At 44.2% G+C, this 27500-nt stretch overlaps 2 protein-coding genes across 2 annotated transcripts in view; one reads left to right on the top strand and one right to left on the bottom strand.

Moving 5' to 3' along the window:
• The first annotated feature begins 10114 nt into the window (after nt 1–10114).
• The window catches only part of wnt5b (wingless-type MMTV integration site family, member 5b), a 60080-nt gene continuing 42694 nt past the window's right edge, over nt 10115–27500 (top strand). Inside the window, exon 1 of the mRNA XM_041866929.2 lies at nt 10115–11098. The gene's annotated coding sequence lies outside the window, so the exon portion shown is untranslated. The remainder of the gene's footprint in view (nt 11099–27500) is intronic.
• Nucleotides 14053–16449, bottom strand: LOC121553640 (F-box/LRR-repeat protein 14). The gene has a single exon (XM_041866915.2). It carries the CDS (start codon nt 15905–15907, stop codon nt 14705–14707), a length of 1203 nt encoding a protein of 400 aa, XP_041722849.2. The 5' UTR covers nt 15908–16449; the 3' UTR covers nt 14053–14704.

Raw genomic sequence — 27500 nt, 5'->3', positions numbered from 1 at the left:
GGGAAAATCAAGTCTGAAATGTCTAAGTGGAAATTACAAACTCTAGAAGTATTTTTAAACCTCAAATACACTACCATTTAAAAATGTCCTGAATTGATCAAATTAAGACCCTACATCTGTACTGTAAAAGGAGGAAAAAGCTCTGCAATCCGAGGCCTTACATTCACAAATACCTTGATATCTTAAAACATCTCACCGCTAAAGAAAGGAGAACTGGTCAAACAGGTAATTATGTACCACCTGCTAAACAGCGGTCTAAGGCACTGCATCTCAGCGCGAGAGGCATCACTACAGACCCTGGTTCCATTCCAGGCAGTATCACAATCTGGCCGGGATTGGGAGTCCCATAGGGTTTGGCCGGGGTAGGCCGTCATTGTAAATAAGAATTTGTTCTTAGCTGACTTGCCTAGTTAAATAAAAAATAGAAAAGTAGAAGACAAATTCAGGATCCCATATTTCACAGGTTTTGTTCATACAGTTTATCAGTGTTCAGACTGACCTTTTACGCTGCCCATACTTTTGTAAACATTGTCAGTCCTGTTCAATATCTGACGTGCAGCGGTGTAACAACACCCTGGCTATACAGTGCATTAGGAAAGTATTCAGACCCCTTGACTTTTTCCACATTTTGTTACGTTACAGCCTTATTCTAAAATGGATTAAATAGTTTTGCCTTTGTCATTATGGGGTATTGTGTGTAGATTGATGAGGGAAAAAATAATTTCATCCATTTTAGAATAAGGCTGTAACGTAACAAAATGTGGAAAAGGTCAAGGGGTCTGAATACTTTCCGAATGCACTGTATACACTGAGTGTACAAAACATTAAGAACACCTTCCTAATATTGAGTTGCACCCCCCCTTTTGCCCTAAGAACAGCCTCAATTAATCGGGGCATGGACTCTACAAGGTGTCAAAAGCCTTCCAAAGGGATGCTGGCTAATGTTGACTCCCACAGTTTTATCAAGTTTGATGTCCTTTGATGTCCAAGTTTGATGTCCTTTGGGTGGTGGACCATTCTTGATACACACAGGAAACTGTTGGGCGTGAAAAACCCAGCAGCGTTGCAGTTCTTGACAAAAAACGGTGCACCTGGCACCTACTACCATATCCCGTTCGAAGGCACTTAAATCATTCACCCTCTGAATGGCACACATACACAATCCATGTCTCAATTGTCTCAAGGCTTAAAAATCCTTCTTTAACCTGTCTCCTCCCCTTCATCTACACTGATTGAAGTGGATTTAACAAGTGACATCAATAAGGGATCATAGCTTTCACCTGGATTCACCTGGTCAGTCTATGTCATGGAAAGAGCAGGTGTTCATAATGTTTTGTGCAGTCAGTGTATAGCGATACGTTTGTACTGAGTTTTTGTCTCATATGGTATTGTGTTTTAGGTCAGTGTCTTTTAACACAGAAACGGCTGCTTTCAGTCACCAAAGTGCATCCAATCCTACTGTCCCAGTTGTGTCTTTTCTCTTCAGAAACGGGTTGTTGTTGTAGTCGTAGATGTGTTGCAGAGTCACTCGGTCCATTAATACACCAGGCACCCTGTGTGGTGTGCAGGTGTAGCGTTACCTGGCTTTACCTGGCGTATGCAAACAGATACCTGGGACAACATGCAGACATGTCACTTAATACAGGACAGACCAATGGAGGAAACTGCTGCAGCAGTAGTGGAGGATGGGAAAAGAGAGAAAAGGGAAGAGATAGAGAGAAAGGGGAGAGAAAAGGAGGAAGAGAGAGGGGGAGAGGGGGAGAGAGAGAGGGGGAGAGACAGAAAGAGAAAGGAGGAAGAGAGAGGGGGAGAGGGGGAGAGAAAAGGTCGAGCTACAGGGAGAGAAAGGAGGAAGAGAGGGGGAGAGACAGAGAGAGAAAGGAGGAAGAGAGGGGGGAGAGGGGGAGAGAGAGAGGGGGAGAGACAGAAAGAGAAAGGAGGAAGAGAGGGGGGAGAAACAGAGAGAGAGAGAGGGAGAGAGGGGGAGAGGGGAGAGGGGGAGAGAGAGAGAGAGAGAGAGAGAGGGGGAGAGCGAGAGAGAAAGGGGGAAGAGGGACAGAGAGAGAAAGAGAGGAGAGAGAGGGATAGAGAGAGAGAGAGAAGGGGGAAGAGACAGAGAGAGAACAGAGGAAGAGAGAGAGGGAGAAAGGGGGAAGAGAGAGGGGGAGAGGTACAGGGAGAACAAAAGCAGAGATAGTAGCAGAGAAAAGGAAGAGATACAGCACTGTTGAACAACCTCAAAAGCTCTGTAGCTGGCTTTGTTTGGAATTGCTGCTGCTGCTGGTGCATGTGTGTGTGTGTGTGAGAGAGAGAGAGAGAGAGAGAGAGAGAGAGAGAGAGAGAGAGAGAGAGAGAGAGAGAGAGAGGGGGGGAGAGAGAGAGAGAGAGAGAGAGAGAGAGAGAGAGAGAGAGAGAGAGAGAGAGAGAGAGAGAGAGAGAGAGAGAGAGAGAGAGAGAGAGAGAGAGAGAGAGAGAGAGAGAGAGAGAGAGAGAGAGAGAGAGAGAGAGGGAGAGAGAGAGAGAGAGAGAGAGAGAGAGAGAGAGAGAGAGAGAGAGAGAGAGAGAGAGAGAGAGAGAGAGAGACTGTTTTGACAGCTTGGAGCCATCGAGCAGAGGCAGAAGGCAGGCTGTGTGTGTGGCGCGAGGTGAGTCTGGTCGACCCCTCGGAGGCGTCAGATCCCTGACAGTTTGGGCCTCCCACCCTGCCCCTGTGTGTGTGTGTTGGGCCTCACAGCCTGCCTCTGGGCCCAGTCAGGTCACATGACACCAGTCAAACACTGTCACAGCCTCCCAGAGGAGAGCTGGCTGAACTCGACACACACACACACACACACAGACGCACAAACGCACGCATACACACACACAAGAAACTGGCCAGGACATGTGTTAAAATACCCCTTATGTTTATGTTTTGGACCTTGTTGTGTCCTGCCCATCTCCATAGGCCCCACAGACTATGCTGTGGCCGGACAGTCTCATCAACCCCCCACAGATGTGATGAGGACCCTTCTGTAGTGTGGCCATCAAACCCCTATGGACCGCCTTTGTATCCAGCCTCAGTCCATGTTGTGTCCACTGGTTTAAAGGGCGACAGGCCGGATCAATAGGATCTTATCAATAGGAGATGACAGGAGGTCCTCTGGGACCCACTGGACTGTCCATACCCCTGGTCCTGGCAGAGAGACTGGCTACTAGCTGACACTCACTGTCTGTCTCTCCCTTTCCCCTGTCTGTCTCTCCCTTTCCCCTGTCTGTCTCTCCCTTTCCCCTGTCTGTCTCCCCCTTTCCCCTGTCTGTCTGTCTCTCCCTTTCCACTGTCTGTCTCTCCCTTTCCCCTGTCTGTCTCTCCCTTTCCACTGTCTGTCTCTCCCTTTCCCCTGTCTATCTCTCCCTTTCCCCTGTCTGTCTGTCTCTCCCTTTCCCCTGTCTGTCTCTCCCTTTCCCCTGTCTGTCTCTCCCTTTCCCCTGTCTGTCTCTCCCTTTCCCCTGTCTGTCTCTCCCTTTCCCCTGTCTGTCTCTCCCTTTCCCCTGTCTGTCTGTCTCTCCCTTTCCCCTGTCTGTCTCTCCCTTTCCCCTGTCTGTCTCTCCCTTTCCCCTGTCTGTCTCTCCCTTTCCCCTGTCTGTCTGTCTCTCCCTTTCCCCTGTCTGTCTCTCCCTTTCCCCTGTCTGTCTGTCTCTCCCTTTCCCCTGTCTGTCTCTCCCTTTCCCCTGTCTGTCTCTCCCTTTCCCCTGTCTGTCTCTCCCTTTCCCCTGTCTGTCTGTCTCTCCCTTTCCCCTGTCTGTCTCTCCCTTTCCCCTGTCTGTCTCTCTCTCCGTCTCTCTCTCTCCCTGTCTTAATCTCTCACCCTGACAGAGACACTCTCACCCTTTCTCTCTATGTCTGTCTGTCTCTCCCTCGGTCTCTCTCTCACTGCCTTTCAATTCAATTCAATTCAAAGGGCTTTATTGGCATTGGGAACATATATTTACATTTTCAAAGCAAGTGAAATGGATAATAAATAAAAGTGAAATAAACAATAAAAAATGAACAGTAAACTTAACACTCTCAAAACTTCCAAAGGAATAGAGACATTTCAAATGTCATATTATGTATATACAGTGGGTATAGTCAGCCACCAATTGTGCACGTTCTCCCACTTAAAAAGATGTGAGAGGCCTGTAATTTTCATCATAGGTACACGTCAACTATGACAGACAAAATGAGAAGAAAAAAAATCCAGAAAATCACATTCTAGGATTTCTAATGAATTTATTTGCAAATTATGGTGGAAAATAAGTATTTGGTCAATAACAAAAGTTTCTCAATACTTTGTTATATACCCTTTGTTGGCAATGACACAGGTCAAACGTTTTCTGTAAGTCTTCACAAGGTTTTCACACACTGTTGCTGGTATTTTGGCCCATTCCTCCATGCAGATCTCCTCTAGAGCAGTGATGTTTTGGGGCTGTCGCTGGGCAACACAGACTTTCAACTCCCTCCAAAGATTTTCTATGGGGTTGAGATCTGGAGACTGGCTTGGCCACTCCAGGACCTTGAAATGCTTCTTACGAAGCCACTCCTTCGTTGCCCGGGCGGTGTGTTTGGGATCATTGTCAAGCTGAAAGACCCAGCCACGTTTCATCTTCAATGCCCTTGCTGATGGAAGGAGGTTTTCACTCAAAATCTCACGATACATAGCCCCATTCATTCTTTCCTTTACACGGATCAGTCGTCCTGGTCCCTTTGCAGAAAAACAGCCCCAAAGCATGATGTTTCCACCCCCATGCTTCACAGTAGGTATGGTGTTCTTTGGATGCAACTCAGCATTCTTTGTCCTCCAAACACGACGAGTTGAGTTTTTACCAAAAAAGTTATATTTTGGTTTCATCTGACCATATGACATTATCCCAATCCTCTTCTGGATCATCCAAATGCACTCTAGCAAACTTCAGACGGGCCTGGACATGTACTGGCTTAAGCAGGGGGACACGTCTGGCACTGCAGGATTTGAGTCCCTGGCGGCGTAGTGTGTTACTGATGGTAGGCTTTGTTACTTTGGTCCCAGCTCTCTGCAGGTCATTCACTAGGTCCCCCCGTGTGGTTCTGGGATTTTTGCTCACCATTCTTGTGATCATTTTGACCCCACGGGGTGAGATCTTGCGTGGAGCCCCAGATCGAGGGAGATTATCAGTGGTCTTGTATGTCTTCCATATCCTAATAATTGCTCCCACAGTTGATTTCTTCAAACCAAGCTGCTTACCTATTGCAGATGCAGTCTTCCCAGCCTGGTGCAGGTCTACAATTTTGTTTCTGGTGTCCTTTGACAGCTCTTTGGTCTTGGCCATAGTGGAGTTTGGAGTGTGACTGTTTGAGGTTATGGACAGGTGTCTTTTATACTGATAACAAGTTCAAACAGGTGCCATTAATACAGGTAACGAGTGGAGGACAGAGGAGCCTCTTAAAGAAGAAGTTACAGGTCTGTGAGAGCCAGAAATCTTGCTTGTTTGTAGGTGACCAAATACTTATTTTCCACCATAATTTGCAAATAAATTCATTAAAAATCCTACAATGTGATTTCCTGGATTTTTTTTATCAATTTGTCTGTCATAGTTGAGGTGTACCTATGATGAAAATTACAGGCCTCTCTCATCTTTTTAAGTGGGAGAACTTGCACAATTGGTGGCTGACTAAATACTTTTCCCCCCACTGTATATAGTGTTGTAATGATGTGCAAATACTTAAAGTACAAATGGGAAAATAAATAAACATAAATATGGGTTGTATTTACAATGGTGTTTGTTTTTCACTGGTTGCCCTTTTCTTGTGGCAACAGGTCACAAATCTTGCTGCTGTGATGGCACATTGTGGTATTTCATCCAATAGATATGGGAGTTTATCAAGATTGGATTTGTTTTGGAATTCTTTGTGGGTCTGTGTAATCTGAGGGAAATATGTGTCTCTAATATGGTCATACAGTTGGCTGGAGGGTAGGAAGTGCAGCTCAGTTTCCACCTCATTTTGTGGGCAGTGTGCACATAGCCTGTCTTCTCTTGAGAGCCAGGTCTGCCTACGGCGGCCTCTCTCAATAGCAAGGCTATGCTCACTGAATCTGTACATATTCAAAGCTGTCCTTAATTTTGGGTCAGTCACAGTGGTCAGGTATTCTACCACTGTGTACTCTCTGTTTAGGGCCAAATAGCATTCCAGTTTGCGCTGTTTCTTGGTTAATTCTTTCCAATGTGTCAAGTAATTCTCTTTTTGTTTTCTCATGATTTAATTGGGTCTAAATGTGTTGTTGTCCTGGAGTTCTGTGGGGTCTGTTTGTGTTTGTGAACAGAGCCCCAGGACCAGCTTGCTTAGGGGACTCTTCTCTAGGTTCATCTCTCTGTAGGTGATGGTTTTGTTATGGAAGGTTTGGGAATCGCTTCCTTTTAGGTGGTTGTAGAATTTAACGTCTCTTTTCTGGATTTTGAGAATTAGCGGGTATCGGCCTAATTCTGCTCTGCATACATTATTTGGTGTTTTACGTTGTATACGGAGGATATTTTCTTTGCAGAATTCTGCATGGAGAGTCTCAATTTGGTGTTTGTCCCATTTTGTGAATTCTTGGTTGGTGAGCGGACCCCAGACCTCACAACCACAAAGGGCAAGCCTTTCTCCCTCAGTCTGTCTTTACCTCTCCCTCACGCTCTGTCTCTCGCTAGCTCTCCCTCCTCACAGACAGTGAATACAGACAGTCCATACTAAGCCCTCCTCTCTCCTCTCTTTCTAAAACACAGACATCCAGAGCCTTCCATTATCCACCGTGGGCTGTCTGACTCTGACCTGACCACTGTCAATTAGAACACTGTAGAGATGGGAGGAGAGGACCAGTAGAATTATACTGCTGTAGTATTAGATGACATGTAGGTTGGCTACAGGTGATAACAGTGTTGTGCTGTACATCCAGTAAAACAATGTACAGTAAAGAAGTAACAATGAGCATATAACTGTGCATTCGGAAAGTATTCAGACCCCTTCCCTTTTTTCACATTTTGTTACGTTACAGCCTTATTCTAAAATTGATTAAATAAAAAAATTTCCTCATCAATCTACACACAATACCCCATAATGACAAAACGAAAACAGGTTTTTAGACATTTTTGCAAATGTATTACAAATAAAAAACAGAAATACCTTATTTACATAAGTATTCAGACCCTTTGCTATGAGACTCGAAATTGAGCTCAGGTGCATCCTGTTTCCGTTGATCATCCTTGAGATGTTTCTACAACTTGATTGGAGCCACCTGTGGTAAATTGAATTGATTGGACATGATTTGGAAAGGCACACACCTGTCTATATAAGGTCCCACAGTTGACAGTGCATGTCAGAGCAAAAACCAAGCCATGAGGTCGAAGGAATTGTCCGTAGAGCTCCGAGACAGGATTGTGTCGAGGCACAGATCTGGGGATGGGTACCAAAAGATTTCTGCAGCATTGAAGGTCCCCAAGAATACAGTGGCCTCCATCATTCTTAAATGGAAGAAGTTTGGAATCACCAAGACTCTTCCTAGAGATGGCCGCCCGGCCAAACTGAGCAATCGGGGGAGAAGGGCCTTGGTCAGGGAGGTGACCAAGAACCTGATGGTCACTCTGACAGAGCTCCAGAGTTCCTCTGTGGAGATGGGGAGAACCTTCCAGAAGGACAACCATCTCTGCAGCACTCCAGCAATCAGGCCTTTATGGTAGAGTGGCCAGACGGAAGCCACCCCTCAGTAAAAGACACATGACAGCCCGCTTGGAGTTTGCCAAAAGGCACCTAAAGGACTCTCAGACCATGAGAAACAAGATTCTCTGGTCTGATGAAACCAAGATTTAACTCTTTGGCCTGAATGCCAAGCGTCACGTCTGGAGGAAACCTGGCACCATCCCTACGGTGAACATGGTGGTGGCAGCATCATGCTGTGGGGATGTTTTTCAGCGGCAGGGACTGAGAGACTAGTCAGGATCGAGGGAAAGATGAACGGAGCAAAGTACAGAGAGGTCCTTGATGAAAACCTGCTCCAAAGCACTCAGGACCTCAGACTGGGGCGAAGGTTCACCTTCCAACAGGACAACAACCCTATGCACACAGCCAAGACAATGCAGTAGTGGCTTCGGGACAAGTCTCTGAAAGGCCTTGAGTGGCCCAGCCAGAGCCCGGACAAAAATGTCTGAAAACCTGTTTTTGCTTTGTCATTATGGGGTATTGTGTGTAGATAGATGAGGCGGAAAAAAACGATTTAATCCATTTTAGAATAAGGCTGTAACGTAAGAAAATGTGGAAAAAGTCAAGGGGTCTGAATACTTTCCGAATGCTCTGTAACTGTGTTATTGGCTGACAATTTGATGACGTTCTTGTCCTTACTTTCACTTCAAATAATTAGTAAAATACACAATCCTTTTTTTTTCATATAGATATTGTTTTCACAACATATCTAGTAATCTTTGTCGTAACCTTCTGACATTAACATTGGGTCAGTATAATCTTTACAGTAACCGACTGACAATAACATTGTCTCAGAATTCACAGCATTGTTCCTGGCCTACAGTGCCTTCAGAAAGTATTCACCCCTTGACTTTTTCCAAGAAATGTTGTGTTACAACCTGAATAAAAAACGGACTAAGTTGAGATTTTGTGTCACTGGCCTACACACAATACCCCATAATGTCAAAGTGGAATCATGTTTTTAGACATTTTTACAAATCAATAAAAAATGAAAATCTGAAATGTCTTTAGTCAATAAGTTTTTAACCCCTTTGTTATGGCAAGCCTAAATAAGTTCAGGAGTAAAAATATGCTTAACAAGTCACATAATAAGTTGCATTGACTCATTCTGTGTGCAATAATAGTGTTTAACATAATCTTTGAGTGACTACCTCATCTCTGTACCCCACACATACAATTATCTGTAAGGTTCCTCAGTCGAGCAGTGAATTTCAAACACAGATTCAACAACAAAGACCAGGGAGGTTTTCCAATGCCTCGCCAAGGGCACCTATTGGTAGATGGGGGAAAATAAATTAAAAAGCAGACATTGAATATCCCTTTGAGCATGGTGAAGTTATTAATTACACTTTGGATGGTGTATCAATACACCCAGACACTACAAAGATACAGGCGTCCTTCCTAACTCAGTTGCCGGAGAGGAAGGAAACCACTCAGGGATTTCACCATGAGGCCAATGGTGACTTTATTAAAACAATTACAGAGTTAATGGCTGTGATAGGAGAAAACTGAGGATGGATCAACAACATTGTAGATACTCCACAATACTAACCTAAATGACAGAGTGAAAAGAAGGAAGCCTGTACAGAATACAAAATATTCCAAAACATGCATCCTGTTTGCAATAAGGCACGAAAGGAAAACTGCAAAAAATGTGACAAGAAACTAACTTTATGTCCTGAGTACAAAGTGTTATATTTGGGTCAAATCCAACACAACACATCACTGAGTACCACTCTTCATATTTTCAATCATGGTGCATGGTTGTGGCTGCATCATGTTATGGGTATGCTTGTCATCGGCACGGACAAGGGAGTTTGGGGGGGGGGATTACAAATAAACGGAATAGAGCTAAGCACAGGCAAAATCCTAGTGTAAAACCTGGTTGAGTCTGCTTTCCAACAGACACTGGGAGACAAATTCACCTTTCAGAAGGACAATAACCTAAAACACAAGGCCAAATATATACTGGAGTTGCTAACCAAGACGACATTGAGTGTTCCTGAGTGGCCTAGTCACAGTTTTGACTTAAATCATCTTGAAACTCTATGGCCAGACTTGAAAATGGCTGTCTAGCAATGATCAACAACCAACTTGACAGAGCTTGAATAATTATTAAAAGAATAATGTGCAAATATTGTACAATCCAGGTGTGCAAAGCTCTTAGAGACTTACCCAGAAAGACTCACAGCTGTAATCGCTGCTAAAGTTGATTCTAACATGTATTGACTCAGGGGTATGAATACTTATGCAAATGAAATATTTCTGTATTTCATTTTCAATAAATTTGCTAACATTTCTAAAACATGTTTTCACTTTGTCAGTATGGGGTATTGTGTGTAGATGGGTTTGATTTTTTTTTTAAACAACATTTGATCCATTTTGAATTCAAGCTGTAACAACAAACCGTGGAATAAGTCAAGGGGTATGAATACTTTCAGAAGGCACTCTCCATATTATCTGTGACTGTAAATGTCACCAATGTGTGAACATGGGTAAATGCAAATCTCATCTGGATATCATTACCAGAGCCTTCTTGAAGTCATACTCCTAATATCCCATCCTAGCCCGGTCTGCCTGAGGGTTGGACACTAGACTGGGAGGGGGGCTCAGCTCTGAGACATAGTATGGACTGGTTTCCAGGACAACCCATTAAACCTAGTTCTGGACTAAAAAGCACTAGTGTTTTGTTAGTCCAAGACTAGACCTTATCTGTGTCTAGGAAACTCAGCCCAATAACACTGTAACTGAGGGGGGATCAACTCTAAGGGCTGGTTTCCCGGATACAGATTCATCCTAGTTCTGGACTAAAAAGGTATTTCAATAAAGATTCTTCATTGAGAATTGAATTCTGCATTAGACCAGGTCAAGGTTCAATCTGTGTCTGGGAAACCAGCCCAATGACCCTGTGTCTGACCAGACACAAACTAAGCCTATATTCCTGGACTAAAAAGCTATCTAAATAGAGATTATTCATTTAGCATGCTTTTAAGTCCAGGACCAGGTATAATCTGTGTCCTGGAAACCAGCCCAATAACACAGTAACTGAGCTTCTATATCTCTGGTACAGGACCAAGCTTGTGTGTCTATATGTCTGGTATAACAGCAGGTTTCTACAGTGAGGTGCAGTAGACAGCCTGCCTGCCCGTCTGCTCAATGAGCCTGTCTCCTCTCGCCTCAGCCTGGATTTTAGCACGCCACACTCACTTTTAGCAGTCCAAAGTCAAATAGTGACTCACAAATTCCTCTGCTTTTCTTTTTCCAGGGATCTGCGGCAGACATTAGGGAGAGGCATCGTCACCTTTCCTCCCTCCTCCTCCTCCACTCCCTGCTTCTGCTCGCCTAACCCAGGCCTATACAGTCTCCACAGTATGTTACAGAAGTGTTCTGTCTTTCTAACTACTGTCCACGCACACCTCTAGTCTCAACTGTAAATTCTACAAGAATCTCACCCCGCTCTCTATAACTTCCCTCCTCACACATAATATAAATTTCAGTTATACGGTCTGCTTCCCAAATAGCACCCTATTCCCTATATAGTGCCCTACAGGGTCTAAAGTAGTGCACTATACAGGGAAAAGGGTGTCATTTGGGACGCACACACAGTTACAACACACCTCCAGCCAGATCTTTGGGTCTTTCGGGCCCCAGCCTGCAATCAAACGGCAGCCCCCCGCCAAATGCTTTTTCCGGAGGCCAGGATTTTTTTCAGCTCCTGTAGCTCTGATAAAAGTCCTGCCACACTCAAACCCCCTATAGGCCTCTCTCTCACACACACACACACACAAACCCCCCCCACCCCCCCCAAAGGCCACTGAAAACATCAAAGCGTTTCTACTGTAAGTCAGCAACACCTTTAAACAGCAGGTGTTGTAAAGCAGAGGTGGAGAGAGGAGGTGAAGAGAGGTAAAGAGAGGAGGTGGAGAGAGGAGGTAAAGAGAGGAGGTGGAGAGAGGAGATAAAGAGAGGAGAGAGGAGGTGGAGAGAGGTAGCGAGAGGAGGGGGAGAGAGGTGGAGAAAGAAGGTGAGCCTCAGCTAGCACATTGTTTCTAATGTCCCTCATGCTTTGTTTTAGCAGTAAAAAGGCTCTGCTTCTCCCTCTCAAAGAGAACTGTGGTTTAAAGCAACACTGTGAACGTGACAGCTCAACTGAGCCAATAGAACTGTTCGAAACAACTTTGCTACAAACTAGCTACAGTACTGTGGAATCAAAATCAATTCAATTGAACAGTTACAACAGTAGACTATAGCAGGGACTAGTTTAACTGAAGTTGGCCTACCAATTAAATTGAATGAAACGTACTGCAATAGCCATTTCAACTACAAACTGAATTCATCTGAAAAGTATATCGACAGCCATTTTGAACAGAAATACAAACATAGATCATCTGAATACTACAGCAGGACCTATTTCAACTGAAGTACAAACTAAATTTGACTGAAAAGAAATAGCAAGCAGGAGCCAATTTGATTGAAGTACAAACCGACATCAACTCAAAGGGGATATCTTATCAAATAGGGATCTCCAAAATAATTAACTGACAAATGTAGTATTTCAGTCAAGGTAGACTACTAAAACGTTACATCAACATTAAAAGAAGACCCCTGTATATAAGGACATTATTTTTTAATTATTTTGCAAACCAAATATGAGATAAGACGTTCTAATAAAGCCAGTGGTTAACCAGTTATAAACTAGGCTTAAAATACAGTATCTTGTTTATCTATAGAATGGGGGTTATCTCGCTTTTATGTGTTTATTGTAGCATTATAGACCAGGCTAAAACAGCATGCAGTGAATTCTCTCTTTCCCTCTCTCTCTCTCTGGTCAAGAACCCCTCTATCTGTTCTTTACCTCCGCCCCTGTGGACGGACAGAGAGAGGGGGGGGAGAAAGCTTAAATGCTTTGAATGATGGTGTGGAATGTTAAAAAGTGTCTGTGAGACAGGAGAGGGGGGTTGGCGGCTGAGTTTTGGTGGGTGAGGAGAAGGGAGGGGGTGGGAGGAGAGAAGTCGTCCCATGGGACCAAGGCCATCTCTCAGATCTGGTATGCGTGACTGAGCAAGCTGAGAGAAAAATCCCAACCTGCCTTCTTAACTTGGGGAAACAATAGCAACTGCCCCTATCCTACTCCTATTCTAAACATACATTTGGTTAAAGAAGCAGAAATGATATAGCCCAACTGATAACATAGAACCAAATGTTAGCAACATTTAAACAGGCAAAACCAGCATAGAGCCTAAATGTCACACAAAAACAGCACAATAAAATGCAAATAAGTGTATGGGTGTGGGGGATTTAATATCCCTAGATTTAGAGCTATGTTAGTGACAGCCCTTTGAGAAGCAAGCAGCTGAAACGTATCAACACAATACGTCAGACTGATAATTATAACAAGTAAAATCAAGGGAAGCATCCATTTTGAATCTGCTCGTAAATAATTTAACAATCCAAGCCGGCATATCAACATTATAACCGTTTCTCTAAAACGAACAATCAAATTCGTAAGATTATGGTTGTGATCAAAACGATAATAATATGTGGACAATTCTTGTCTTTTTAAAAATACCTCGCCTCTCCGAGGGATCTACGGACATAAACAGAGCTGTTTCTCTTAGAAATTGACACGAGTGCATGATCTTGTAATAAGGAGAATCACACTAAAACAATGAGTAACAGGCTACTAATCTACAATTCAATCCCCTGTACAAAACGAGTCCACATGTCCTTTTCATTTATTATATAAATATCAACTTTAATGCTTACTGTAAGAATATAAAACAATTTAATTTTGGATTCTGTTTTTTTACAAACACATATACAGTACATTAAAACACAGTAGTCTCTCAGCAGGACTCAATACATGTTGCAGTTCAGTTCGCTTATAACGTCATGTTATTATTCCATAGGCTCCATGTAAGCCTGACACGCATTCGCTTGGAAGCCGAAACAATAATTGCTTCTTAATTCTAACGCATGTATTTAGATTTAATTTAGATTCTATTCCAAATGAGTGTCTGTTCTGTTGTTATTGTGGACTAGTGTGTATGATTGTGTTTAAAAGGTGGCAACCCATATCTCGAGGATATGGAGGATTAGTTGGAAAACACCTGATTGAGAAAAGGGGCAACATTTCTATTATAGAAATCACTTCAATTTGAAGTACAACGCTCTGAATAACAGCTATAATTAAACAATATCTGCTTGCATAAGCATAAACACACCAAAATAATATAGGGAAGGAAGGGTCCCCTTATTCAAAGCTTGAATCGGAGGCTACAAGGCCTTTAAATTGGGCTGAAAAAGTAAACAAAACAAAAAAATGATTTCGGATACAAACCAGTATTTAATCCGTTTTAATTTGCATAAAGTCGCTATTTTTTGTCAGAATGTGAGCAGTCCTTTTAAACGAAACTCTGTTCGTTTCTCTTCTTCATTGTTAAGCGTTTCTGGGCAAATTAACACAAAGGTAGTTAGAGCCTTTCTTTTTTGCTGCTAGGATTCTCCAAGCGTGAGACGCGTTGGGGGAGGGGACTACTCCAGTCTATAGGCACAATTTCTCTCCTCTTCTCTCTCTTTCTTTTTAAGAATACATTGATTCATTACAACACATTGATAAACGAGGTAGCCAAATGTATTAGGCGCGATAGTTGGAGAGGTTGAAGTTAAATATTGCGACTCCTTTAGGAATTTAAAAAAAAGTTGTTTGTCTTAATATTGCGGGGGCGGGATATTGTGTTGTTAATAATGAAAACATGCATTTGATGATGATTAGGCCTAAAATCGCGCAACATATTTTAAAATCACAGTTTTGTAGCTTTAAGTTACATTTAAAGAGAAAATATCCAACTACGACGAGATTGCGAACAGAGGATTTTTTTTGTAAGGAACATTTCCCCGCCCACTGGTCTCCTGCTCCGTTACCCCCTCTCCTCTGTGTGTCCCCCTCCCCAACTAATCCTCGCCAAATTAGTTTCACCTCACTTTTTCACTCTCCGTCATCTGCCAAAGTCCCAGATTCAAAACTTTAAGGCATGGGAGCTGCGTTATCCTTTCCAGTCCCCGTTTCGTGATTTTAGTACATCCATACAGATCGATCCCCGTCAACTGAGTCAAGTGGTCGGCGATGAGCTCCAGTCCTTTGTCTGTAATCCGCACGCACTGTCCAATGTTCAGGGTTCTCAGCTCGTGCATCTGGCGCACCATCCTGTTGATGCCATCGTCACTAATGTGGCACGAGCACAGGGACAGGGATTTGAGCTGGTACAGGCCCTGAGCGATGTAAGCCAGACTCTGGTCCCCTATCTTGTCACAGAAGGACATGTCTAGCCCGGAGAGCCGCAGCGTGCCCATGGCCAGGTGCATGATGCCCGTGTCACTGATGTTGTCGCAGGAGCGCAGGTTAAGGCTCCAGAGGCTGGTCATGTGGGAGAGGTGGATCATACCCGCATCAGAGATCCCGCCACAGAAACTCAGGTTGAGAACTTTGAGTTTAGCCAGGCCCTTCGAGATGTGCTTGAGGGACAGATCCGTAAGTTTCTGACAGTCCTGCAGCGTCAGGTATTCCAGGTTGAGACAGCCCTCAGCTGCGCTGCGGGTCATGCCCGCCAGGTGCCCGATGCCCACATCAGAAACATGCCGGCAGCTGCGGAGGTTGAGGCTCTTGAGCCGGTGTAAGCCCCACGCTATGAGCAACAACCCCGTGTTGGTGATGTTACTACACCCGCCCAGCTCCAGAACCTCCAGGTTCTTCAGATACTGGGCGATCCGGCCCAGGCTGGAGTCCGTGATCTGTTTACACAGACTAAGGTTCAGAACCCGAAGGGAAGGGATCTCCTGGACGAACGCGTGCCCCAGGCCGTTATCCGTTAAGTTATAGCAGCCACTCAGGTTCAGGCTCTCGATGTTTGGCATCCCCTGGATCACGTAGCTGAGGCTCCGCCGCAGGCTGAGGATCTGTACTCTCCGGATTCCGCGGGCCTGTAGGCTGGGGAAGAGAGAAGGATTGGCCCGTCGCAGATGCAGCTTGGCTTCCACCCCCCTCCACACCGACTTGTGGTAGGAAGCGTCCCTCCAAGCAGCGCACACTTGGGCCACCCTGCCTTTGTCCCTTACATCCAAGTAGCTGAAAATCATGGCTAAAATTTCCGGAAAGAGGCACGATATGTGCGTCTCCATTTTAAACAGGCATAAAAATCACTCCGGTTCCCCGAGCCCACCGGTGTATTTCCCTCGGTAAAAGTAGAGTCCCCCGTAATCCAGAAGAAAGCGGTTATGGTATTTTAACAGACCTTTCCACGTTTCTCTTTTCACATTTAACGGTGCAAATCGATCAACTCCACATCCCACGTGATCCGTCTGGTTGCGCAGTAGGATTCAAATGCAAAAAGCCCCAAAACCTTGTTCCAATATAGCCCCTCACCAAGAGGGGGGAAGCGAAGGATAGGAACGGAAAGCGCCCGAGCCCTCCTTGGTCAGACGACGCTGCCTATGATGCCTTTAGAAACACGTCTAGGCTCGCGCCGAGGATCCAAACGGTCATACATTTTCAAAAGAGACCTTTAAACTATCATAAATACACGGAGGGTTGGAATTCCAGTCTGCTTCTTCTCTCTGTCTCTCTTCCTCTCCGTTATCAGAAAAGGAGTGGGGTTTCAGTTTGCATTTGCGCTCTCTCCACTCGCACGCATTGCCAAGCCGAAGGGCTTCCTGCCTGCCTTTGTCTGGTCTTTCAAACTGACTTGGCAGGGCCGCGAGCACCACTCTACCGCGGGGGGAACACACATATTCAAAAATAATAAAACCGTTTTCTTTGTAATAAAGGAATACTGTCAAATACTATATATATTATCCATGTTCCTAGTAAATAAGAACAGTGTGTGACTTGCTTTAGCATAGGATATTTAAAATACATTTAAGAGAGTCTGTTTCGACACCCCCCTTCCCTGGGAGGATTGTGGTTTGGTCCGACTCAGCTGGAACAGTAAGAATAGTTCCCCTGGAAACCAACTTCTTACAATTCAGTTCACTTTAGTCTTAACCCTTTAGTTGTCGGGTTATATTGGTTGTTGATTCTATTTTAAATGGTTTTGATGGTTTATAATACATCTAAAACTGAACTGTGTTTGTGTGTTATTATTTTAGAGCTCGAACTATTCTAAAAGGACTCTGTTAGAGTTCTGTGTTCCAAATAGAACGCTGTGCTTTGTCTCCCTTCTCGGTGTTCTACAAATTGAAACATAGTATCAGGTCTGATCCACCAAATGTATCAAGTAAAGGATACATTTGTAACACAACTCTGCTGCCGTGTGAAAAGTGTTACAGTTGATAAAATGATAGAATGTTGAGCTGAATAGTAACACCAATCACCGGTATCACATTATTATGACCAGATTCTAATCAAATGTGTTTTAATTGAAGGAGATTCTTTATTCTTCAACAAATATGGCACGTTTATCCAGTTGCTGTACATATTGTGAGAGTATTACTCATTTTTATTTGTAGTACTATGGTAACAAGACTTATTACTAAGCTGTTACTATTTCCCCTCAACATTTCCCAGAGGGATATAGCCTGTTTTAAAGCATATTCACTACATGGTTGTGTGTAAATTAATGAAATTAGCAGTCATGCATTATATTTGTTGATTTTATCCTGATCAATCTTAGTGATAACTTATTTGTGTAAATTATAATTATCATAAGTTTACCCATGCATTTTCATTATTAATTTCAGGCATGTCTAGCATTTAATCTATGCCCTGATTCGATTCTAAATGTATCATTAAACTCCCCAGGTCAACAACACAAACAGGCAACAGTTCCATTCCCAGCTAGTAGCTTACAGAATGAATATGAAAAACAACAACAGTTGAATTCTGCTAACCGGGGCCTCCTTTCCAGTTCTTACATCAAAGGAAGGTAGAGACTCTCTCCTAGCTAACAAAGGAAAGTAGGTGTGTAGACCTAGTAGTAGTAGTAGTAGTAGTGTGTGTGTCCACCTACATGGTTGGTTGTTGCTGTGTGAACTTTAACCCCCCAGCAGTAGTCCTTACTGCTCTGTTTCTGGACCCGGCTGGCTGCCTCTGTTCACTGGCATTGTTAGCTAATATGACAGCAGAGTTCTAGCAGAACCCACTGGAGTGTGGTAGAGAGAGGGAGGGAGGGGGGGAGAGAGCAAGAGATAGAGAGAGAGAGAGAGGAGGAGAGGCAGAGATAGATAGAGAGAGAGAGAGAGAGAGAGAGAGAGAGAGAGAGAGAGAGAGAGAGAGAGAGAGAGAGAGAGAGAGAGAGAGAGAGAGAGCAGGCAGTGGTGGGGCGGAAGGAGAGGAGAGTAGCAGCACACACACATTAGAGAATGTTTACAAGGGAAATGCAACCCAGCACAACTGGGCAGCACCAATCCTCTCCATCTCTCCTCCATCGCTTCTCTCCTCCGTCTCTCCCTCTGCTCTCCCTTTCATTAGACAGAGTGTCAGAAAAAGAGTACACTCAGGTTAAAATATCCCCTACCCCACTCTGAGATTTTATATAACCAAGAGAAGCGCACTATATATAAAGTGCCTTTAGAAAGTATTCATACTCCTTGACTTATTCCACATTTTGTTGTGTTAAAGCCTGAATTTAAAATGGATTTCTTTTTTCTCTCACCCATCTATACACAATACCCCATAATGACAAAATGAAAACATGTTTTTAGACATTTTAGCAAATTTACTGAACATAAAATACAGAATTATCTAATTTGCATGAGTAGTCACACCCCTGAGTCAATACACGTTATAATCACCTTTGGCAGCGATTACAGCTGTGAGTCTTTCTGGGTAAGTCTCTAAGAGCTTTACACACCTGGATTGTCCAATATTTGCACATTATTCTTTTAAAAATTATTCAAGCTCTGTCAAGTTGGTTGTTGATCATTGCTAGACAGCCATTTTCAAGTCTGGCCATAGATTTTCAAGCCGATTCAAGTCAAAATTGTAACTAGGCCACTCAGGAACATTCAATGTCGCCTTGATAAGCAACTCCAGTGTATATTTGGCCTTGTGTTTTATGTTATTGTCCTTCTGAAATGTGAATGTGTCTCTCAGTGTCTGTTGTAAAGCAGACTGAACCAGGTTTTCCTCTAGTATTTTGCCTGTGCTTATAGCAATATTACATTTATTTTTGCAGTATTACTTTAGTGCCTTATTGCAAACCAGATGCATGTTTCTGAATATTTTTATTCTGTACAGGCTTCCTTCTTTACTCTGTCATTTAGGTTAGTATTGTGGAGTAACTACAATGTTGTTGATCAATATTCAGTTTTCTCATATCACAACCATTAAACTCTGTAACTGTATTAAAGTCACCATTAGCCTCATGGTGAAATCCCTGAGCAGTTTCCTTCCTCTCGGGCAATTGAGTTAGGAAGGCCTGTATCTTTGTACAGTAGTGTCACGACTTCCTCCGAAGCTGCCTCCTCCCGTGGTTCGGGCAGGCTTCGGCGTTCGTCGTCACAGGCCTTCTAGCCACTGCCGCTCCTCATCTCATCATTCCATTTGTTTTGTCTTGTTTATTACACACACCTGGTTCATATCCCCTCTTCAGTACCTGTATAAGTGTTCCTTCTGCCCCCTTGTCTTTGTGTGTGATTGTTTATTGTGAGGAGAGTGAAGCTCAGTTGAGCTCCTTGTATTTTTGTATTGCCGGGTTATTTTCCCCATGTGCCTTGTTGGTTCCAGTGCGCCTGTTTTGCGCAATGGACTGTTTTGACGCATTACTGCGTAACTCTGTATTCCGGAATAAATCCTATTATTCTGTGATTTACCCTCCTGCGCCGGACTCCTTCAAATCACCCATCACATGTAGTGACTGGGTATATTGATACACCATCCAAAGTGTAATTCATAATTTCACCACACTCAAACGGATATTCAGCATCTGCTTTTTTTTTATTTGTACCCATCTACCAAGCGGTGTCCTTCTTTGCGAGGCATTGGAAAACCTCCCTGGTCTTTGTGGTTGAATCTGTGCTTGAAATGTACTACTCGATTGAGGGACCTTACAGAGAAATTGTATGTGTGGGGTACAGAAAGGCCTTAGTTATTCAAAAATCATGTTAACCACTATTATTGAACACGGAATGTTAACTTATTATGCGATTTGTTACGCACATTTTTACTCTTAAACATATTTAGGCTTGCCACAACAAAAGGGTTGAGTACTTATTGACTCAAGACATTTCAGCTTTTCATTTTTTATTAATTTCTAAAACGTTCCACGAACAAGAATCAGTGACACAAAATCTAAATGTAATCCATTTTACATTCAGGCTGTAACACAACAAAATGTGGAAAAAATAAAAGGGTGTGAATACTGAATGAAGACACTGTAACAAAGAGCAGGTTCTAGTTTATCTGGTGTGGTGTATCAGGATACTCTTCTTGACTGGTATAACTGGTATAAACACACCCCACTGTGGGTGTGTGTGTGTGCCCATGCCTCAGTGTGCATGTGTCTGTGCCTGCCTGTAAGCCTATCTGTCTGTGTGCAAGAAAGGCTGTGCTGTGTTGTGGTGGGTTAGCTCTGTCAGCAGTAGGGTCAGCGGCGTCTCGTTGATCTCTCTGCCCTGATTTCCCCCAGGGTGTAGAGGCAGGATGTGACAGCTCAGTGTGACCCAGGACTCTGCCACTCTGCCCTGCCCTTCCCAGCAGCCTTTGCTGCCCCCTGCCTGCCCTCAATACCAGCATCAACCCAGACCCTTCCCTGCCCTTTCCAGCAGAGGCCCTCCCTACCTCTATCTCTCCCCTCCCTACCTCTCTCTCCCCTCCCTACCTCTGTCTCCCCCCTCCCTCTCTTTCCCCTCCCTACCTCTCTCTCTCCCCTCCCTACCTCTCTCTCCCCTCCCTACCTCTGTCTCCCCCCTCCCTACCTCTCTCTCCCCCTCCCTACCTCTCTCTCCCCTCCCTACCTCTCTCTCCCCTCCCTACCTCTCTCTCTCCCTTCCCTACCTCTCTCTCTCCCCTCCCTACCTCTCTCTACAGGGATGGAGGAAGGGATGGGGCGATAGAGGAAGGGATGGGCGATAGAGGAAGGGATGGGCGATAGAGGAAGGGATGGGCGATAGAGGAAGGGATGGGCGATAGGGGAAGGGATGGGCGATAGAGGAAGGGATGGGCGATAGAGGAAGGGATGGGCGATAGAGGAAGGGATGGGCGATATGGGCGATAGAGGAAGGGATGGGCGATAGAGGAAGGGATGAGGCGATAGAGGAAGAGATGGGCGATAGAGGAAGGGATGGGGGCGATAGAGGAAGGGATGGGGTGATAGAGGAAGGGATGGGCGATAGAGGAAGGGATGGGCGATAGAGGAAGGGATGGGCGATAGAGGAAGGGATGGGGCGATAGAGGAAGGGATGGGCGATAGAGGAAGGGATGGGCGATAGAGGAAGGGATGGGGCGATAGAGGAAGAGATGGGCGATAGAGGAAGGGATGGGCGATAGAGGAAGGGATGGGGCGATAGGGGAAGGGATGGGCGATAGAGGAAGGGATGGGCGATAGAGGAAGGGATGGTGTGATAGAGGAAGGGATGAGGCGATAGAGGAAGGGATGGGTGATAGAGGAAGGGATGGGCGATAGAGGAAGGGATGGGCGATAGAGGAAGGGATGGGGCGATAGAGGAAGGGATGGGCGATAGAGGAAGGGATGGGGCGATAGAGGAAGGGATGGGGTGATAGAGGAAGAGATGGGCGATAGAGGAAGGGATGGGCGATAGAGGAAGGGATGGGCGATAGAGGAAGAGATGGGCGATAGAGGAAGGGATGGGCGATAGAGGAAGAGATGGGGCGATAGGGGAAGGGATGGGCGATAGAGGAAGGGATGGGGCGATAGGGGAAGGGATGGGCGATAGAGGATGGGCGATAGAGGAAGGGATGAGGCGATAGAGGATGGGCGATAGAGGAAGGGATGGGCGATAGAGGAAGGGATGGGCGATAGAGGAAGGGATGGGCGATAGGGGAAGGGATGGGCGATAGAGGAAGGGATGGGCGATAGAGGTTTATTTCACTTTTCTTTACTCTCTACTTCACTTGCTTTGGCAATGTTAACATACGTTTCCCATGCCAATAAAGCCCTTAAATTGAAATGGAATTGAATTGAGAGAGAGACAGAGAGAGAGAGACAGGGGGGGAGAGAGAGAGAGAGAGAGAGAGAGAGAGAGAGAGAGAGAGAAGAGAGAGAGAGAGAGAGAGAGAGAGAGAGAGAGAGAGAGGGGAGAGAGAGAGAGAGAGAGAGAGAGAGAGAGAGAGAGAGAGAGAGAGAGAGAGAGAGAGAGAGAGAGAGAGAGAGAGAGAGAGAGAGAGAGAGAGAGAGAGAGAGAGAGAGAGAGAGAGAGAGAGAGAGAGAGAGAGAGAGAGAGAGAGAGAGAGAGAGAGGAGAGAGAGAGAGAGAGAGAGAGAGAGAGAGAGAGAGAGAGAGAGAGAGAGAGACCACAGCACATGGCTGCCTACAGCAGAGCCTGGACCTGCTAGAGCAGTACTGTCAGACCTGGGCCCTGGCAGTAAACCCCAAAAAGACTAAAATAATGATTTTCCAGAGAAGATCCAGATCTCAGGGAATTAGACCAAAGTTCTCAATTGGTACAAAATATATAGAGTACTGCACACACTACAATTACTTAGGTTTAAAAATAAGCTCAACCGGACACCTTAATGATGCAGTGAATGAACTGAGAGAGAAAGCACGCAGGGCATTCTACGCCATTAAAAAACTATTTCTAATTGAAATACCTATAAAAATGTGGCTAAAACGAATTGAATGTGTCATTGAACCAATTGCACTTGATGGCAGTGAGGTGTGGGGTCCACTTACAAATCAAGATTTCACCCAATGGGACAAACACCCCATTGAAACCCTGCATGCAGAGTTCTGTAAGATTCCCCTACATGTCCAGAGGAACACTTCAAACAGTGCATGCAGGGCAGAATTAGGCCAATATCCACTAATAATAAAAACACAAAAAAATAGCATCTAAAATACAGTGACTCCCTCTCATATCATTACCAAGCCCTGCATTGCCAAGAGCTGAGCAAAGAAAAGAGTCCCCTCATCCAGCTGGTCCTGGGGCTGAGTTCACAAACCTGTTCTACTAACACACTGAAGAACATAAAATCAATCAGAATAAACCAAATTACAACACAGTCAAAACAAAACTCCATTGCTTATTGGGAAACACAAGCACAAGCACAAAGTTTAATGCAGTGCTATCTGGCCCTAAATCGACACTAACTATTTGACCATGGTTACTGATCAAAACCTTAGAAAAACCATGACAAAGTACCAGTGAGCACAGCCTTGCCATTGAGAAGGGTAGACACAGGAAAACCTGGCTCCCCGTAGATGAAAGGCTGTGCAACCACTGCACCACAGCAGAACCTGAGACAGAGCTGCATTTCCTGACAAAATGTCAAAAATATAAAACAATTAGAGGGTGTAATTTCCCCAAATTTGAACCCCTTATTCAAGATTTCAAAGACCTCTCTGATGAGGATAGGCTACCCGTCCTGTTGGAGGAGGACGCAGAGAGCTGTGGGTTGGCAACGCACTACATTGCTGCCTGCCATAAGATGAGGGACAGTGTCTGACAGACCAACCAACCTGCATGTCCTCTATTATGTTATTGTTCAATGGTTATTTTGACCCTTGGTTATTGTTGTTACTGTTGTCCCGTTGACAATATTGATTATTATTATGTTAATTATGTTAATAGTGTAAATATCCAAAGTAAGCTTTGGCAATATGTACATTGAGACGTCATGCCAATAAAGCAAATTGAATTGAATTGAGAGAGAGACAGAGAGACAGAGAGAGAGAGAGAGAGAGAGAGAGAGAGAGAGAGAGAGACAGGCAGAGAGACAGAGACAGAGAGAGAGAAATAGAGAGAGAGAGAGTGTGAGAGAGAGAGAGAGAGAGAGAGAGAGAGAGAGAGAGAGAGAGAGAGAGAGAGAGAGAGAGAGAGAGAGAGAGAGAGACAGGCAGAGAGACAGAGACAGAGAGAGAGAAATAGAGAGAGAGAGAGTGAGAGAGAGAGAGAGAGAGAGAGAGAGAGAGAGAGAGAGAGAAGACAGGAGTGAGAACTGGAAAGACAAGTGTTACATGCAAATCGGGGAGGTGTTGTGGAAGCTCACCGAAAATTCTGTTATGTGACTTGATGTGCTGATTCAGGGCATGCAGATAATTGGATAATTGCGTGCCATGGAGCTGGGCTGATAACTGCGCCGGGGGCAACCGCTTTCCCTAGGAGACGTAGGCGTGTGTCAACATGCCGTTGAAAGCTGACACCTCCTGAATAGATTTTAGGCTACTTTGTAGTTTTCACTCATTTTTTCTTCTTCTTTTTTCAATCTCTGCTTCTTTTTCTCGGTTAAGCATGATGATTCCTGGCTGGTTGGGGGATGACACACACACACACACACACACACACACACACACACACACACACACACACACACGCTGAATGGTTCCTAAACATAATCCGACAACACTCCTCTATACCCACCCTAGAACTGTAGATGCCACTTTAAGCTATTCAAATCTGCCTCCGCTTCCCTCTGGGCTTTACCTGTCTGAGGTGGCTTTAGGGGACAGATAGGGGATGTGTGTGTGTGTGTGTGTGTGTGGGGGTGGGGGGTTGGGGGGGGGTTGTGGGTGGCATTAGGGGATTAATAGAGGATGTGTGGGGTGGTATTAGACCTTAGGGGTATACCAGGAAGAAGAAACAGGCCTAATGTACCATAGCTATGTGACATGTAGTATGATTATAGAAAATGGCCATGTTCGACTACATGCACAATGTGTATGCTGAAATACGTAAGTGTCGCTCGCGCAAATGTGGAATAGAATTCAAATTCAGAGTATGAATATAGTTTTTAATCTTATAAACGTAGGATAAAATATAGCAGCGGAGCACTTTCGCATCGGTTCGGTGGATGCTAGCTTGTAACACATCAGCTAACGTTACCTGCTTTCGCGGCCACTTTGTGTTTGCACACATCAAAAGCCTCTCCTATTCCGAAGTCATGAAGGAGTCACAACCTAGCTAGCTATATATTTTGAAAAGAAAGCTGCAATAGTCATCTTCAATCTGATGAGTTTCCTGTTTGCCCAATCAAAGCCACTGCAGTGTATTATCAGTGTAGAAACAAAACGTTTACCTCAGGCTACTATCTCTCACTCTTCAGGTCTGTCTAATATCTATCATAGCCACTATCACTAGAAACTTGCCTTCACCTTAACTAACTAGATTAGCTTTGTATCGATGGATTCCCGTGAGTGAGAAATCGCTAGAGTTTTAAATAGTAAAGTTGTCCTGGGAGTAAATAGTTGTTATTCATTATTTGAATAAATGTCTTTAAAAGTAACCGCAAACTGGTTTGGTGACACTCTGCATGTAATGGCACGTAACTCGTTTGATAGAGAGATAATGTCGGAATCATTAGAAAGCTAACATTCTCCTCTTTCCAGCAAAACTCCAAATCTGTTTTGATAGAGCAAGTCACATAGACTAGCTGCAATGCAGTGAAACCATTGACTAAAATATTGCTCTAAACCTAAAACTTGTTACACTTGTTATAGGAGGTTAAAAAAGGATCGTCTCCCGCTCTCTCTCTCTCTCTCTCTCTCTCTCTCTCTCTCTCTCTCTCTCTCTCGCTCTCTCTCTCTCTCTCCGCTCTCTCTCTCTCTCTCTCTCTCTCTCTCGCTCTCTCTCTCTCTCTCTCTCTCTCTCTCTCTCTCTCTCTTCTCTCTCTCTCTCTCTCTCTCTCTCTCTCTCTCTCTCTCTCTCTCTCTCTCTCTCTCTCTCTCTCTCTCTCTCTCTCTCTCTCTCTCTCTCTCTCTCTCTCTCTCTCTCTCGCTCTCTCTCTGTCATTTTGGAGTCCATTTTATTATAAATGAGTGTATAATATATTTCTAAAAACTTCTACATTAATGTGGATGCTACCATGATTTCGGATAATCCTGAATTAATCGTGACTAATGATGAGTGAGAAAGTTACAGAGGGTCAAAGATCATACCCCCAAGACATGCTAACCTCTCACTATTACCATATGGCTTGGGGGTGTGATCTTAAGGCAGCCCCCCGCACCTCTGTGATTGAAGGGTTGGGTTAAATGCGGAAGACACATTTAGGTTGAATGCATTCAGTTGTACAACTGGTAACTAGGTAACCTCTTTCTTTCCTTTTCCCTATATACCCTCCACACCTTGGTCAAAAAACATGTCCACCAAACTCACAAAAATATTTGCCTTTTTTATAGACTTTCAAAAGCCTTTGATTCCATAGAGGTCTTAAAGCTCCTGAGTGGGGTAGGAGGTGTGTGTTATTAGGGTGTCAGGTAGCCTAGCGTTTACGAGGTTAGGCCAGTAACCGAAAGGTTGCTGGTTGGAATCCCCGAGATGACTAGGGGAAAATCTGTCGATGTTCCCTTGAGCAAGGCACTTAACCGTAATTGCTCCTGTAAGTCGCTCTGGATAAGAGCGTCTGTTTAAATGTAAATATTCTTAATGTGATCTATAAGGAAAACAAATGTTGTGTAAAAATTCACAACAAAATAACACAATTCTTCAGTCAGGACAGAGGAGGTTGCAATATGAGTCCAACCTTAATCAATGTTTCTATAAAAATCTCTGGGACACCCTAGATACAAAGAAATAAAGTTGATTTTATATGCCGATGACTCAGTAATCTTTTCACCAACAGAACATGGGCTAGAACAGTTTTGTATGGACTAGGCACTATCCGTTAATATGGAAAAATCTGTTCATCTGGGTGGTTTGACATCCATTACAGACCCTGTATAAATTTAACCCACCAATTAGAATTTGGCTTAAATGATTTGACACTCCCTTACAAAAGAAGATTGCAGCTTTGAAACTGCAGTAAAAGTGATGTAACTGCAGTCGACTGTGGTATTTTGGATGCAGTAATTGCAGAATAACTGCAGTTATACTGCACTGTAACTGCAGTTACATTGCAAAATTACTGTATAAAAAAAAAACAGTGTTATTTTGGATGCAGTATTTGCAACATACTGCAGTTAGACTGCACTTTAACTGCAGTTATACTGCATTGTACGGCAGTTATACTGCATTGTACTGCAGTTATACTGCATTGTACTGCAGTTACAGCATACTGCACTCTGACTGCAATATCTTTTCGTAAGGGACTCTGTCATAACTCCAATCCTTCTATATGTCAGCAAATTGTGGGGCCCCTTACACCATAGGATAGAAAGCCCACTGAAATTTGACACCAGGAATTTTATAAAAATATTGCAGGTGTGGACAGAAATGCCCCAAACCTAGCCTGTAGGGAGATTCCCCCTAGCATAGCCTAGGCAACCGATAGTGAGCGCTAGATCTGCACTATCTGTCTAGGATTGATGTGCATTCCCGGTAATACACTTGTGTCCCCACTACCCCGTGGACCGGCTCGTACATAAAGCATCCTCCATATCGGCTGCAAAGGCATAATTGTCCTCCTTGACTAGCTTTAATGGCTGCCGGAAAGAAAACGAGGAAAATATGTCTTACTGTCTTAATAAAACACAATTTTCCAATTTTCTGACAATTTAGGATGTTGCACACCACGTTCAGACAAGAGTGACCCTTTAGAGCAACTGTCCCAAAAGCACCAGCTAAATTAAACCATTCGACCACAAATAACACAATTCTAACTACTAGAAATCTGGAACCAAAATACATACACTAATATTGGCAAAAACTAAATTATATT

The sequence above is a fragment of the Coregonus clupeaformis genome, unplaced genomic scaffold (genome assembly GCF_020615455.1).
Source record: "Coregonus clupeaformis isolate EN_2021a unplaced genomic scaffold, ASM2061545v1 scaf0602, whole genome shotgun sequence".
Classification (NCBI taxonomy): domain Eukaryota; kingdom Metazoa; phylum Chordata; class Actinopteri; order Salmoniformes; family Salmonidae; genus Coregonus; species Coregonus clupeaformis.
This window is presented reverse-complemented; position numbering and strand designations above follow the sequence as displayed.